The following is a 16,608-nucleotide window of genomic DNA, read 5'->3' on the forward strand; positions in this document are numbered from 1 at the left end:
AATCTCATGGACAGAGAAGCCTGGCGGGCTACAGTCCATAGGGTCGCAGAGTTGGACATGACTGAGGTGGCTTAGCACAGCACAGTGTGTGGCCAGTACAGGTGGGAGACCACGGGGGAGAGAGAGGAGACAGGTGTGCCTCCATCCCTCCCTGAACTCATCCCCGCCTACAGCGTCAGGCATGGGCTATACACACTCTCACGTTTGTACAGGCAGGCAGCTCGCTCTCGGAGTCCTGGCTTAACCTTCCAGCTGCCTCCCAGGTGCGCTTGGGGACCCCGGGTCCACACACGTCCCCAGTGCCATATCCTCCCCCACGTGTTTCCCCTCCCCACGTGCAGTGGTGCTAGGCAGTCACCTGCCCACACCCGACAGCCAGCTGGCATCTCTGACCTCTCCCTATCACCTTCACATCCAATGTCCAAACGCTGTGAGATTTTCCTCCCTCAAATTCTCTCAGATCCAAGAGACTGTCATACTGAGTGGAGTAAGACAGAGAAGGAGAAATATCCTATGACATCCCTTACAGGAGGAATCGTCAATGAAATGATACAGTGAAGTTACTTACAAAACAGAAAGAGACTCACAGATTGAGAGAATGAACTTGTGGTTGCTGGAAGGATGTGGGGAAGGGATGGTTAGGCGGTTTGGGAAGAACAGATACACACGGCTGTATTTTAAACGGATAACCAGCAAGGGCCTGCAGTGCAGCGCAGGGAACTCTGCTCAGTGTTGTGCGGCAGCCTGGATGGGAGGGGAGTTTGGGGGAGAATGGATGCATGTCTGTGTATGGCTGAGCCCCTTGGCTTTGCACCTGAAACTATCACAACGTTGTTAATCGGCTATACTCCAACACAAAGTAAAAAGTCAATAGAGTTTCTGTAAGATCCACTCCTTTCTTTCTCTATGGCCTCCACCCTCTTCCAGACCATCATCTCTGGCGAATGGTCAGACTGGTCTTCCCACATCAACTTCTGTCTTCTGCCCCATTTGTACTCTGCCAGCAGCTTTGTATCGGATCAAGTCACCATCTTGCTTAAATCCTTTCGTTGGCTTCTGACTGTCCGACTGCTCCTGGGACAAGCCCGAATACCTTGATTCACTCATAAGGCTCCGCTCAGCACACCCTCCGCCCCTAGACCTTCTCCAGCCCCGCAAACTGTCCTTTCTCCAGGCTGCCAGCTGCGCTCGTCCTCTGGGACTCCGCTCAACAGGCTGGAACATTCCGAACCCTCTCTTGGTGCTCATTAACTCCTGCGCATCCTTCGGGTCCGGGCTCTGAAGTCATCTCCGCTGAGAAAACGCCTGTGACAGCCCCACACTCTCAACAGGACCCGCATCTCACCCTTGCCCCTCTGGCCACTGTATCCGTGTCATCTGTGCCCACCGGGGAAGGCTGCGTCTTTGTTGTTTTCAGTCGCTCAGTTGCATCCAGCTCTTTGCGACCCCACAGACTGCAGCACACCAGGCCTCCCTGTCCATCGCCAACTCCCAGAGCTTGCTCAAACTCATGTCCACTGGGTCAGTGACACCATCCAACCATCTCATCCTCTGCCTCCTCCTTCTCCTCCTGTCCTCAGCCTTTCTCAGCATCAGGGTCTTTTCCAATGAATTGGCTCTTCGCATCAGGTGGTATTGGAGCTTCAGCTTCAGCATCAGTCCTTCCAATGAATATTCAGGGTTGATTTCCTTTAGGATGGACTGATTGGATCTCCTTGCTGTCCAAGGGACTCTCAAGAGTCTTCTCCAGCACCACAGTTCAAAAACATCAATTCTTTGGTGTTCAGCGTTCTTTATAGTCCAACTCTCACATCTGTACATGACTACTGGAAAGACCATAGCTTTGACTATACCAACCTTTGTTGGCACACCTTTGACCAGGGGGTAAGGTCTAGGGGGCGGGGGGAGAGGCAGGTGGGAGCCCCCGAGGTGGGATGTGAGCACAGCTCTGCCCTCCAAGCTGCAGTTTGCTCCACTGAAGAATGAGGAGGCTGTGAGGTGAGAGGAGCAGATTTGAGTCCACTGCTGGTACCAGAGCACACGGCAGGTGCCAGGCAGAATGGTGGCTTGTTAATCAAGCAGGACACAACCCTAAGTTTTCTCCTTCTTTCAAGAGATGACGTGGGTTCTCTGCCTGCTTCACCTGCACCCCTGACATTGGATGGTGCTTGGCCTTCAAGAAAAGCATGGTGATGAGCGGAAAGAACCATGTGGCTAGCACCGTGACAGAAATAAAAACAAGGTTCCTAGAGGATGCTGAGCACGGGGTGCAGAGTCCATAATGACGGGGTAGGGGATCTCCCAGGACAGTTTCCAGGGGGAGGGATCTTCGGGACAATATGGTGTCCACCAGGCTGTCTGGGTGCCCCAGGCAGGGGTCCAGGCCCAAATAGAAGTGGGGATGGGGGCCCTGATGGCCCAGCAAGGGAGAGGAGAGCAGTGAGAGGGAAGGGGAAGGGCAGTGGGGTCTGGCCTTAGCATCACTGGGGGCGTCAGCGCTGAGCCTGTGTGCTAGGGAATCCACTGGGGGACATGGACAAAGGTGGGCAGGACTTTGCTCTTATTTCAGATCCTCTGGTGGCTGCAGGAGGGAGGGAGCACAGAAGCCAGGTGGTTGTAAGAGGTCCAGGGAAGGGGAGACTCGGAGGAAGGGGCCGAGTCCCAAGGGCTCAATTGACAACGTCATCATCCACCCGCCCACCACCGACTCAGGATGCCGTGTTCTGGTCCTTTCTTCCAGCAGCACAGCAAAGTAGGCAAGTCCCTCCCCGCCTGCAGCCCGGGCTCCAGGGCTGGAGGACAGGCTTGGTAGCCACTGAAGGGGTGGAGGGAGGGACTCCGAGGTCTCCTGGGCTCCCACATAGAGGCTCCTGGTTTCATCTCTGCAGCCACAGCACTCACTGTGCCATCATCTTCTCTGTCTGGCTTTCTCCGAGTCCCTTCTGATGTTCTTGATTCTATTTTAAGCCCATTCCCTTTAGTTTTTTGGAACATGACTCATGCTCACAGATGACAGTACTCTTTCTTCTTAAAGACATCCTGGATCCTTGAAAACAATGACTACGTCACTGCGCAGTCTTTCCTTGGAGGGCCGGTCGGAAGCCCACACCCCCGATGGTGGGATGGCAGGGTGCAAGGTAGGGGGCTGCCTGGCCTTGTGGTTCATATGGGGGATGACTGGCAGGTCAGAGGGCTGTGGGGGCACCTCAGGACACAGGTTGTGCACAGGACAAGGATGAATGCTGGAGGCAGGAGGGAGAAGTAAGCCGTGGCAGGAGGGGTCGTGAGGATGAAGAGTTGACACACAAGCAAAACTCAGAACACGCTCGGCACAGAGCGAGCTCTTTCTGGGTCTTTGCTGTTCTATTCCTTTTATGCAATTTCTATGTGCTGGAAACCAACACAAACAATGATAATTTGAGAACTTAAACACTAGTGCTCACAGGAGAGTAAATTACCCCTGCAACTGTACTGTCCCTTGAATGTGTGGAGTGAGCTCTGTTTATTAAAACTGCCACAATTCCAGAGATGAGGGAGGGGAGGTGCCATCCCACAGCTGAATCACATGATCTGGAACACAATTTATATGTTACAGACGGAAGGTTCTTGATGCCAACTTGCCGTTATGCCCTTGGCTACCTTATCAACAACCTGCCCTTCAGGAACAGAAATGCAGATGTAGAGGATGGGCGTGTGGACACGGTGGGGGAAGGAAAGGGGACAGGCTGAGAGAGCAGCATCGACACATACATGCTACCACGCGGAAACCAGCCCTGAGCACGCACTGCAAGGGCTGACGCTGCAGCCCCAGTACTCTCACCGCCTGATGCAAAGAGCCAACTCATGGCAAAAGACCCTGATGCTGGGAAAGACTGAAGGCAGAGGAGAAGGGGACGACAGAGGACGAGGTGGTTGGGTGGCATTATTGACTCAACAGACATGAGTCTGAGCAAACTCTTGGGGGATCGTGAAGGACAGGGAAGCCTGGTGTGCTACAGTCCATGGGGTTGCAAAGAGCTGGACACAACCGAGTGATAAAACAAAAATGTGTAAAATAGATACCTAATGGGAAGCTGCTGTGTAACACAGGAAGCGCAGCCTGGTGGCTCTTTGATGACCTAGAGGGGTGGGATGGGGGTGGGGTGTGGGGAGGCTCAAGAGGGAGGGGATGTGTATATACGTATAGCTGATTCATTTCATCATACAGGAGAAACGATCGCAACACTGTAAAGCAAAGTATTGCTGTTGTTGTTTAGTTGTCAAGTCACGTCCAACTGTTTGCAACCCCGGGGACTGTAGCTGCCAGGCCCCTCTGTCCACGGGATTCTCCAGGCAAGAATACTGGAGTAGGTTGCCATTTGCTTCTCCAGGGGATCTTCCCCACCCAGGGATCAAACCCGCCTTTTTCCTGCATTGGCAGGTGGATTCTTTACCCCCAGGCCACCAGGGAAAGCAATTATACTCCAATTAAAATAAATTAAAAAACAAAACACAACAAGATAAGAATGGTGCCCTTTTCGGGGCTTCACTTTAAATGCCTGCCATGGATTCCCAACAGCACTTCTCCTACGTTGTCTCCTAGGCCCCGTGAGAGCCTGCGGAGGATGTGACAGACAGAAAGCGTAGTCCTCTGTCTCTGAGCCGACAGCTGCACCAGCAAAGTTAAGTGAGCACAGAAGTGCACAGGCTGGCCATCTGGGCTGGAAACAGGCTGTGTGGACACCCCGCTCAGGATGTGCCCAAGGAGCCCCAGCGGTTCTGGCTGGAGGTCTGTGACAGCTGTGGTGAGAAGCAGGTTTTGGTGAAAAAGAAGCCTCATGTTGAGCAGAGGCAGGACTGGGCTCAGAAGGCAGCCAGGGACTCGGTCTCCAGGAGGACCGTGGTGTGGGAGGCATGCGTGCTCAGTCGCTCATTGTGTCTGACTCTTTGTGACCCCACAGCCTGTAGCCTGCCAGGCTCCTTTGTCCGTGGGATTTCCCAGGCAAGAATACTGAAGTGGGTTGCCATTTCCTTCTCCACATGGGATGATGTATGATCTTATTTGATTCAGTTTAGATTCAGAATCACCAAAGAATTGATGCTTTTGAACTGTGGTGTTGGAGAAGACTCTTAAGAGTCCCTTGGACTGCAAGGAGATCCAACCAGTCCATTTTAAAGGAGATCAGTCCTGAGTGTTCACTGGAAGGACTGATGCTGAAGCTGAAGCTCCAGTACTTTGGCCACCTGATGCGAAGGGCCGACTCACTGGAAAAGACCCTGATGCTGGGAAAGATTGAAGGCAGGAGAAGGGGACAGCAGAGGATGAGATGGTTGGATGGCATCACTGACTTAATGTAGCAGAGTTTGAGCAAACTTTGGGAGATGGTGATGGACAGGGAAGCCTGGTGTGCTGCAGTCCGTGGGGTCACAAAGAGTAGGACAAGACAGAGCGACTGAACAAGATTCAGAATCCAACAGACGACGGCCAAACAGGACGACTCTCCGAAGACAGTACAGAAAACAGTTCCACCCAGGAGGAGTGAAGGATGAATTCAGGTATTAAAAGGACCAACTCTAAAGACACTCTCTCTTCTACAGTCTCCCCGAAGACTGTAAAGAGGGGGCAAGGCAAACCGCAAGCGAGAGCAGTTATCTGCAACGCACAGACCTGTGGTGTGCACCTGGGATGCAGGTTCAGAGCGACATGTGGCCTTGTCATCTAACTGCATTGAGAGGGCCTTGCCCGGACTCCTGAACCCCTCTCACCACCCCAACTGACAGATCCTGCTTGCCACCAATCAGGTCCCCTGAACTAAACAAACCTCCGTACTGGGGGCCCCCGGGCCAGTTACTGCTCATCCTGGAAGTGGGCTTCAGTGGCCTGCCAGTCAGTCACACCCTCTGCGGGACCTGAGGGGCACCTCACCCTCTTGTGACTACCAAACCACGCCTGCTCTGTTCCCCAGTGCAGCCCCAATGGGCACCTGCACGACACGGAGCACACTCCTCCCCAGGACTGTGAGCACGTGTGACTGATCCCTGTCAATCTCCCTTGTCCAGCGCTGGGTGCTGTGTGTCTGGCCATCACTGTCACCTGAGGGCAGGGTGACCAGGAGGCGATTATTAATAACACAGCGCCCGACAGGACTAGCAAGCAGAACACGGAGAGAGTGCTTGCAAATATACTGCACGGAAGACCCAGATCATCCAGTAGGAAGAGCAAACACTTGAACGAGGTTGTCACAAGAAAGGAAAGTCGATGGCTGACAAAGTATGTGAAGACAGTCACACCAGCCACCGGGGGAAAAGCGAAATTTCAAGATTTCTTCACATGCTAGACCGACAAAAGCTGACAATCCTGTCAATATCAAGTTCCAGTGACAAGGAGCAGCAGGGATTCTCTAGCCCCGCTGATGGAGGGTGAATCGGTGCTGTCACCATGGAGACAACTAGGCGTCATCTAGTAATGGTGACTGGTTGCTACCCCACGACCCTGCGATCTTAAACACAGTCACCTCTCTGAGGGATGCTCACAAATGTCCATTAGGAAACACAGACAGATGTCCACAGAAGTGCTCTCTGAGTTCCACGCTGTCCTGGGAGCAGGGACTGTAGCAGGTGTCTTCAGCAAGGACGGCAAACCAATGCTGGCCACTCTGGACAGTGTGAGATGGACAAACGCCACAGCAAACCTGAGCGAGGGGAGAGGTCCCTGGAGAGCACTTTCCATGGCTCTGTCTCCACAGGGATAAACCAAAGGCCATACTCAGTTACAGCGGTTAATGATGAAGTAACAGAAAAGTCGGTAGAGCAGTCTTCCCTGGTCGTCTAGTATTAAGAGTTTGCCTGCCAGTGCGGGCGACGTGGGTTTGAGCCCTGATCTGGGAAGACCTCCCGTGCTGTGAAGGAACTAAGCCCATACGTGCTCTAGAGTCCGCATGGTGGAACTCCCAAGCCTGTGTACCTCTTGTCTGTGTTCTGCAACAAGAGAAGCCACGACAATGAGGAGCCACGCATCCCAGTAAAGACCCAGAATAAGTAGTTAAAAAGCGAGTTGGCAGAACTGCAGAGAGCAACAAGGACAGGACGATCTGGAAATGGCCATCTCTACGCGGTGGCTGTGTCGGGAAAGGAGCAGAGACGGACTTCTGTGGGCCTTGGGCGGTCTGTCTTGCCGCGGTGGCTGCTGCGTGTGTGCTGATGCTCGCCTTATCACTAGTTTAAAAGCAGAATGTATGTCTTGCACATGCTTCTGCATGCATGATAAAGACAGATCAAAACACACAGGAAAGTCAAACAAGTCTAATGCTGACCTGGACCCTTTTCACCTGGGATCAAGTCTGATGTGCAGCCACACCTCCTTGCTGGGTCCTCTTCTAGTCAGGGCACCCTCCCAGGTCCACCCTGACCTGCAGCCACCTAGACAAGGTGACTTGGACCAAGTGGACTCTCCTGGCAGGTAAGGGCAGGGGGTGGGGTGGGGAAGGAAGGCCAAGGGATGCTTCCTTGAAAGCACTGCATCTCCTGGTATCATGAGTCAGGTGCTCTGTCTTCCTTCTCTGTGACCTCTTCACCCTGCTGTGACCCCTGCCCCAGGAACTTGACCCCACAGTCCACTTTGACCTTGCACTTCTGGCCAGGGCTTTCACATATACAACCAGCATTATCGTTGTTGTTGTTCAGTCGCTCAGTCGTGTCCAACTCTTCGCGACCCCATGGACTGCAGGATGCCGGGTTTCCCTGTCCTTCACTATATCCCAGAGCTTGCTCAAACTCATGTCCATTGAGTCAGTGATGCCATCCAACCATCTCATCCTCTGTCATCCCTTTCTCCTCCTGCCTTCAATCTTTCCCAGCATCTGGGTCTTTTCCAATGAGACAGCTCTTTGCATCAGGTGGCCAAAGTACTGGAACTTCAGTTTTAGCATCAGTCCTTCCAATGAATAGTCAGGATTGGTTTTCTTTAGGATTGACTGGTTTCATATCCTTGCAGTCCAAGGGACTCTCAAGAGTCTTTTCCAACACCACAGTTTGACTTGCAAAATGGTCAATCCTTTCTCTCATTCTCTCGCTGGAAAGTGTTCCAGTGTGCTGTTCCTCAAAGCAGATGTGACAGGCCATCAGGATGCTGCTTCACAGTGTGAAGCCAAATGCACGCCAACCTCCCAGTTATTTAAAAAGGGACAGAAGGTGGGTGAATTTTCTGGAGTTATGAGGGAAAACTTGAAGCCGCCATTCATGAATTAATCTAATCAAATCATATTTCCTGAAGACATGACTAGCCATTGACTGTTTAAAACTTGCAATTTTTTTTTACATAAAGGAAAGATTAAGTATGAAGATTATATACCTAACTGCCATCTGATAAGTGACAATAAAATATTAACTCTACCTGTTTAAAAAAGAAAATAATTCATAAAGATGACACTAAACTGCTCCATAATGTCAAATCAGAAGAATTCCCAATCAACTAAGTCCCCTCTGACACACATGGCAACTCAGTCATCAGATATTACCAAGGTCAGAAAGCAGAACAGTGCAAACCCCACCAAACGACTCTGGGCACAACCCCAGGCCACTCTGGAGGCGACGTGTCTTTACTTTCCATCAGTGCCTCTTACTGCTCAATCCTGTCCACTCAAGACAAAACCCAGCTCCCTCTGAAGAAGCACCTCATCTCCTCAGATCAGCCCAAAGAAACCATGCAGATTTCATCGGGTCTCATCACTCTTTCCCTGGTAGCTCAGACAGTAAAGAATCCACCTGCAATAAGGAAATGTGGGTTTGAGAAGATTTTGGGAAGGGAATTGCAGCCCACTCCAATATTCTCGCCTGGAGAATCCCACTGACAGAGAAACCTGGTGGGCTACAGTTCAAAGAGTTGCAAAGAATCAGACATGACTGAGCATGCATGCATGTAAATGTGTGTGCACGCGCACACACACACACCACTACTCCAGCCTGGCCCCCACACCAAGAGGAAAATGCATTCCCGACTCCTGAGGGCTGAGTGAGAACCAGCTTCTTCCAAGGGCTCTCAGGGGAGACGACCCCCAGCCTCATTCGCCGTGGACATGGGCTGAACCACAATGTCAGACGGATTTGGAGTCATGCAAAGGCATCTGCCTTGTAAAGTGAAAAATGCTGGGCCACCACATGCAGTGATCTGCAAAGGAAAATCATGGACAGTGGCTTTCGTCTCCACCCAGTGTCATCAGCAGAGTAGGGAGTGGCTTCTGAGTGAAAGTTTGACCCAGGACCATGTGAGGTCCTGGCCGTAAGCAAAGCTGGGCTCAGCACCCAGGGGGCGAGCTACCCACAGAGCAAGGCCATGGCGCTTCCAGGCAGGCACGGCTAAGGAGTGGCCCCCATGGTCCTCCAGTATCATCCCAGCCCATGATTTCCCATGACCAGGAACCCAGGGCAGGCCACTCCCCTCCCCATCAGTGCCCTAGCTGTACAACCGCCTGTGTGTGGGAACAGGGGGTGATGGGGGCTGAGCGGTTTGGTGGGGCTTGTTGGGAGGAGACAGGAGAGAGGATATTTTATCCTCGTTAGTCACAAAGGATGCTCCTGGTACAGCGTGCTTCCAGGCCAGACTCTGTGGGAATAAATGCTGGTGTGGCAGGAGGTGGAAGGCTGGCCAGACCCCTTCCCCCCAGGGGCCCTCCAGCAGTCGAGTGCTGCTCTGTGAGTCAGAGCATCCTGATGGGGGTACCAGAGAGCCAGAGAGGCTCAGAAGAGGAGGGGAGTATGAGGGAAGAAGGGAGGCGGGGGGGAGGGAAGGAGGGAGGGGGAGAGGAAGGAGGGAAGGGAGGCGCGCCCACGGCACCGCCCCAATCCATGCCCTAAGGGGCTCCGTGGACTGCAGAGCTCGCCCTTCTGCCCAGATCCTCCTTGCCCCCAAGGTCCTCCTGGTCCAGCACCTGCCCCACCCCCACGGTCATCCCTGTCACTGGATCCTCGCTACCAGCAAGTGTCACACCTCCTGCACCCCAGTCACATCTCCAGGGACCCCCAAACCCTGTCTCGCCTCCAGCCATCTGGCGCACACGCCTGCACCTGCTCCCAGGGGACCCTGTCTTCCTCTGCAGGTGTCCGTCAGCCTCCAGAGAGGCTCTGAGCTCTGACAGCTGTGTCGTGGGTGCGTGGCTTCCAGGCGGTTTCCGGGACAGTGGAGGGTGGGGACGCACCCTGGCCCCTGTTTCAGGTCTTATGCATTCCAGGATGACACAGTCCTACCCCTGCCCTTTGTCTGGAAGCACCTGGGGCTAGGCCTGGCCTGGTCAGGACTCCTCGACCCTCGTCACACGCAGACCCTGCAGACCTGAAGCACCTCAACTCTGAGACCCGAATGGGAAAGAGGATCATACATACTGGCAAAGGCCGTCTGGGCAGAAACTCACCGGTAAGTGCCCGAGGAGAGGTGTGATGCTGTCAGAAACATAGAGGATGCTGCCATCCGTCGTCACGGCGATGATGAAGCCATCCAAGGCCTGCGAAAAACGCAATAGGTGAAGGCTCTTCCGTCATGCTTTTATGCAGGAGGGGATCACTGGAACCAAGGACCCTGGGTTACAACAATGACTTCGTTTCATAATTCTTTGAATATTTCCACGACTAACCTCACAGCACTTTTTTTTTTTTGGTCTTGTATACAAGTTGGTTTCTTACATAGAACTTGTCTAACCTAGGTGAAATGGTTGCAAAGCATGAAAGGGCTTAGTGGAAAATGGGACCTACAGTATCATGAAATAAATTCAGTGGTGGAAATTACCTGAGTACATTTACTGATAAGTGTGCATTTGGGCTGAATCAGAAATATCACACTTGCCATTAAAAGGTGTCAGTGAAGAGTTCATGATCCCTGTTCTCCATCCCCAACACCACTTTGAGTTCAGTGGAAAACATTTACTAAAAGATACAGGAGCTCATGGGCTTCTCCCAAGGTGGGGCAGTGGCAAAGAATCTGCCTGCCATCTCAGGAGACACAAGAGACATGGGTTCGATCCTTGGATCGGAAAGATCCCCTAGAGGAGAGAATGGCAATCCACTCCAGTATTCTTGCTTGGAGAATTTCATGGACAGAGGAGCCAAGCGGGTCACAGCCCATGGAGTTGAAAAACAGTCAGAATGACTGAGCAACTCACACACACACACACACACACACACACACACACACACACACACAGAGGAGCTCACAGAGGCATTAAAAACAGAAAGTGTGCCTGCTGGTCCATTGCCATAGAAAGACTTTCTGAAGGAACCCTTTATAAAGAACATTCACATTAATCCACCAAAGTGAAAAGGAAGGGCTGATGGGGAAAGGCTGGGTTACTCGACTAGGTCCATGAAAACAGTCATCCCTCAGCGTCCATGGGGGACTGGTCCCAGGGCCCCCGCAGACACCAAGTCCCACAGATGCTCAAGTCCCCCAGAGTCGCCCCCGTATCCACGGGCCCTGCATTCTGGGATTCAGCCACCCGTGGGTGTGAAACCCACAGACATGGAAGGCCAACTGTATTTCAGCGTGCCTGGAAAATTCATTTGTTTAGAAGTTTTGACTGAGTGCCTGCTGTGGGTTAGGTGCACTGCCCTCGGAGCCCATGAGAGAACAGACAGGCCCTCCGCATTTTCTCACAGAGCCACCAGCTGTTTGGTTTTCGGGTTCCTAATCAGGTGCTCACAATGCTTTCACACGTCACACAAAAAGGTGATTTCTAAAATTCAGACTCTGTCCAGCAGAGAATGGGGCCATCTGGGCAACTCACCATACTGGCCTGCCACGGAAAGGGAAGAGATGAAAAACAAAAGCTTTCTCCCCCAAAACAAATATCCGAGGACAGAAGACGCTCATGCAGGTAGGTGGTCACTGCAAACCATCACTGCTGCCTCGCTGACTGTACTGTTGAAATAGCATCAAGCACAAATGTGTGGATTCTTCTACTTTGGGGGAAAAAAATTCCAAAAGTGAAGTATGTGTTTAGAAAGTTCTGGAAACATTTTGTATACCTTCAGCTCCATCTTCCCAGGGTATTACTGATCTTCTGTGCAACCAAGAGGGCATGGATTCTTTCAGGGTAGGAAGGTACAGCTAAGTGCCTGGCAGCAGGAACCAGAAGTAGTCCAGAAGTGTACGGAGAAGGGTCCCACCATCAGCACATACCACATGGGAGAGAGTTCTTTTCACTGGGAAAATGACTACTAAGGTCACTGACTGTTTAACACTTAGGTTCTGCAGGGTTGGGAAGAATCCCTTGGAGGAGGAAATGGCAACCCTCTCCAGTATTCTTTCCTGGAGAATACCATGGACAGAGGAGCCCGGTGGCCTATAGTCCATAGGGTTGCACAGAGTCAAACACGACTGAAATGACTTAGCACACAGCACACTCTGCAGGATTTGAGACTGAAATATCTATTAAAGCACGTTTTTTAAGTGGACCCCATTCTCTTCGATTATATCTGTGGTTTTCAACTGGGGGCAACTCTGCCCCACTGGGGACATCTGGCAATGTCTAGAGACCTTTCCGGCTGTCCCTTCTGGGGTGGGCACTGTAGGCCTCTAGTGGGTAGAGGCCAAGGATGCTTTGAAATATCCCATCTACAATACACAGCATGTCCCTACCACAAGGATTGATCAGGTCCAAAACGCTAATTGTGCTGAGATGGAGAAATCTGCAGCCAGATTTACCAGTCATGGTGAACACCAAAGTACATCCTGCCTTTGTGTTCCGTCGCTCAGTTGTGTCTGCCTCTTTTGCGACCCTATTGACTGTAGCCTGCCAGGCTCCTCTGTCCATGGGATTCTCCAGGCAAGAACACTGAAGTGGGTTGCCATGCCCTCCTCCAGAGGATCTTCTGACTCAGAATCGAAGTTGCATCACCTGCGACTCCAGCATCAGCAGGAGGATTATTTACCTGCTGAGCCACCTGGGAAGCTGCAATATTCTGGTGACCTTTATTTCTTTTCCATTTAAGTATTTTTCCTAAATTAAGAGAAATCATATTAGTAGCGCTCCTGGAGGTGAATTTTTCTAAGAGGTGGAGGCATTGTGGATGACGTCAGCGGGATCGTTTTGGAAACAGCAGATTGAAACACTGGGAAAAGCAGGAGCAGTCTAAATTCTCTTCTTGCACAGTGAGCCCATGCCCTCTTGAATTTATAAAGCAAGTGGGTGTTAAAAAGCAGGAGGTATTTATGGATGGAAGATAACGCTCATCAGCCCATTGGCATTTTCCATCAAACGCACGAGGATTACGCTGAGTCACTGCGTTAAGAATGCTTGTGATGGTTTCAGAAGTCCCACTGGCAGCATTTGAGAGTGACTCAACAGGACGTGATTAAAAAGCGGTGTGCCCCTCTTGTTGAAATGGGGACTCTGGCAGGAGCTTCAGTGGACATCCGAGATTCCATAATGGGCTGAGTTTCACACCTGCCACATACCAGATGGAAATGAGACGACCCCTCTCTGCCGATCCCTGGTTCTGACAGAGTGCTTCTCGTCTTCTCTGGGACAACCTCTGGGCTAAGAGAAAAGATGGCTGTAGCTTTTCTGAACAAAATTCAGAAACATCGCATATTCCATAACTGCCTGTCAACGAGTGTCCTTTCCTTTGAATTTACTTGTTCTAACGCTTGTGGCCACCATCTTGGGCAGCTTTCACTTGACCAGCTTGGCTGGCTGCAACCAAGTCACTTTTGCTCTTTCAAATCCCACAACGGTATGAGTTATCCTGGGGTCTGGTTTGGGGCCTTTCTGGGAGAAGAAGAAGGAAGCGGGGATTCATACTCAGATGACACCAGCAGTGCCATTCCCTGGGGTCTGATGGGTTCTGTCCTGGGTTTCATCTTCATTTAAAGAAGGAAACTCCTAGTTATGAAGACATGGCATCTGGATTCCTCATGCTCCCTGCAGCGGCTCTGAACAAAGGAGGGGGGTGTGCAGCCGGGATGGGATGCGTCCTATGGAGAGGCTGCATCCTGGAAAATGAGAGCATCATCCCATGGGGACCATCGCAAGGAAGGCATACGAGGCTCCTGTCACCCATCACCTGGTCCGTGCCTCCTGAGGAGCAAAAGGGTGGAAGAGGAGCCTAAGACAATCAGAGACAAATCTGAAGTCCTGGTTGGAGGGTCTCCCCGACGCCTCACAGATGCTGTTTACCCAGAATGCCTGCTTGTTGTACAGGCTTAATTGGGGGCCAATTCACTTATGTAGCATGATTTCCTTTAGACTGACTTCAAAGAGTCTATGCTAGGAGCAGAGGAAAGTGCATAATGCATGTCCATACAAATCTAAACTCTTCCTTTTCTAGAAACTTCAGCCTTCTAAATCTCAGTTCAGCCCCAATTTTCATCTTTCAAATAAAAGACTGTTGTAAGAGAAAAGGAAGGGCACTACGTAATAACCGAGGGATGGGTCTAAGAAGACACCACGATTGCAAACATATATGCACCCAACACAGGAGCACCTCAGTGTATAAGGCAGCTGGTAACAGCCACAAAAGGAGAAAGGGACAGTAACACAGTAATAGCGGGGATGCAACACTTCACTGACGTCGACAGACAGGTCATCCACACGGGAAATCAATAAGGAAGTGCGCGCCTTCAACGACACATTAGACCAGGTGGACGTAATTGGTGATTACAGAGTACTCCGTCCGAAAGCAGCAGAGTACAGTTTTGCTTCAAGGCCACATGGAACATTCTCCAGGACCGACCACATGCTGGGCTGCAAAGTGAACCTCGGCAAATTTAAGAAAACGGAAATCCTGTCGAACATCTTTTCTGACCACAACGCTATGAGATCAGAAATCAACCACACACACACACACACACACACCCCAAAAAAACCCTGCAAAAAACACAAATATAGGGAAAGTAAACAATTTGCTACTAAACAGCTAGTAGATCGTTGAAGAAATCAAAGGGGAAATAAAAAATACCTAAAGACAGATGAAAATGAAAACACGACAATCTAAAAATCTATGGAGCTCAGCAAAAGCAGTTTGAAGAGGGAAATTCATAGAGATATGGGCTTACCTCCAGAAACAATAAAAATCTCAAATAAACAACTTAACCTTACATCTCAATGCACAGGAGTTTAAGCAAACTCCAGGAGACGGTGAAGGACAGGGAAGCATAGTGTGCTGCAGTCCATGGGGTCACAAAGAGTCTGACATGACTGAGCGACTGAACAACACCCACCTTACACCTAAAGCAACTAGAGGCAGAACAAAATACCCCCAAAGCTGATAGAAGGAAAGCAATCATTAAGACCAGAGCAGAAATAAACTAAATAGAGACCAAGCAAACAACAGACGAGATCAGTGAAACTAAAAGCCGGTTCTTTGAACAGATACACAAACCTATAAACCTTTAGCCAGATTCATCAAGTGAAAAAGGGAGAGGGTCCAAGGCAATGAAATCAGAAATGCAAAAGAAGTTATAACTGACTCCACTGAAATACAGGCCACCATGAGACTACTATAAGAAACTACATTTTTAACCTTATAAAAATCTTGTTTCCTCAAACACCTTTGATACCTTGAAATTCCCTTGGGGGTGGGGAGGGTAGAATGTGCCACAGGCTTCCAAGAGTGTTATGTGCTATAGGGTTATGTGTTTTAATTACTTTTCCCTAAGAATTAGGAGATAAAACGATTTCTGTGAAATAGCATAATGATACATTAATTCAACCTTGTGTACATTGATTCAAGCTGCTCTAAATTTAACATACTTAAAATGCATTGCTTCTGGAGAAAGTTCTATATTTTCTTTAAATATAGTTCACATGCAGATTTAAGTATCTTTCATCTCATGCAAATGTTCATTAATGCCTTTATATTTCATAATATTTGGACAGCTTCATTCTGGCATTTTCTTACTCGAGTAACTTTCTGTTTTCTGCAGTTAATCTATGTAAATTAAAGTTTATATCAGTCTTATATAGGCACAGGAGATGAGATCTAGAAAGCTGGAGCCCAGAGTCACCTTCTATTACCCTGCCGGCAACCAGTGACACAGCCAGCATTGAGCTTCTTTTGACTGAATCCATCCACCCCAGCTTTCTTCCTCTTCTTCAGGGGCTCAGACACACCACCTCTGGGGCTTTCTCCATGTCCACCATGGTATCTGAACACTCCCAGTCTTATCCCTAGTTTAGAAGTCAGAACTTGCTGGATGCTTTTGCAGTGACTTATCCTTGTCTGGGCTTCCCCAGTGGCTCAATGGTAAAGAACTCGCCTGCCAATGCAGGAGACACAAGATATGCGGGTTTGATCCCTGGGTCAGAAGATCCCCTAGAGGAAGGCAGGGCAACCCACTCCAGTATTCTTGCCTGGAGAATCCTCATGCACAGAGGAGCCTGTTGGGCTACAGTCCATGGGGTCACAAACAGTTGGACGTGACTGAAATGACTTAGCACACAGCACATCCTCATCTGTCCTGAGAAGTCTCACCCCTAGAGACACATGAGGGAGGCCAGGCACTCAGATTAGCCAGACTTTCTCCAATCCAGCCCAGCAGATGGGTGCGGGCACATAACTTTTCAGAGGAAGAAATGTGCATTTCTCCACACAGAGAGAGCACACTCTGGGGGCGTGTATGGCCATGTATGGTTGATACCA

General features: G+C 50.5%; 1 protein-coding gene across 7 annotated transcripts in view; it reads right to left on the minus strand.

The window, feature by feature from the left end:
• The window catches only part of NPAS2 (neuronal PAS domain protein 2), a 204,754-nt gene that overhangs the window by 66,052 nt on the left and 122,094 nt on the right, over positions 1–16,608 (minus strand). For all 7 annotated transcript variants that reach the window (XM_060412417.1, XM_004006132.6, XM_060412415.1 and 4 more), the window contains exon 5: positions 10,386–10,475. In XM_060412417.1, coding sequence (XP_060268400.1) covers positions 10,386–10,475 — 90 coding nt within the window. The remainder of the gene's footprint in view (positions 1–10,385; positions 10,476–16,608) is intronic.

The sequence above is a fragment of the Ovis aries genome, chromosome 3, assembly GCF_016772045.2.
Source record: "Ovis aries strain OAR_USU_Benz2616 breed Rambouillet chromosome 3, ARS-UI_Ramb_v3.0, whole genome shotgun sequence".
Classification (NCBI taxonomy): Eukaryota; Metazoa; Chordata; class Mammalia; order Artiodactyla; family Bovidae; genus Ovis; species Ovis aries.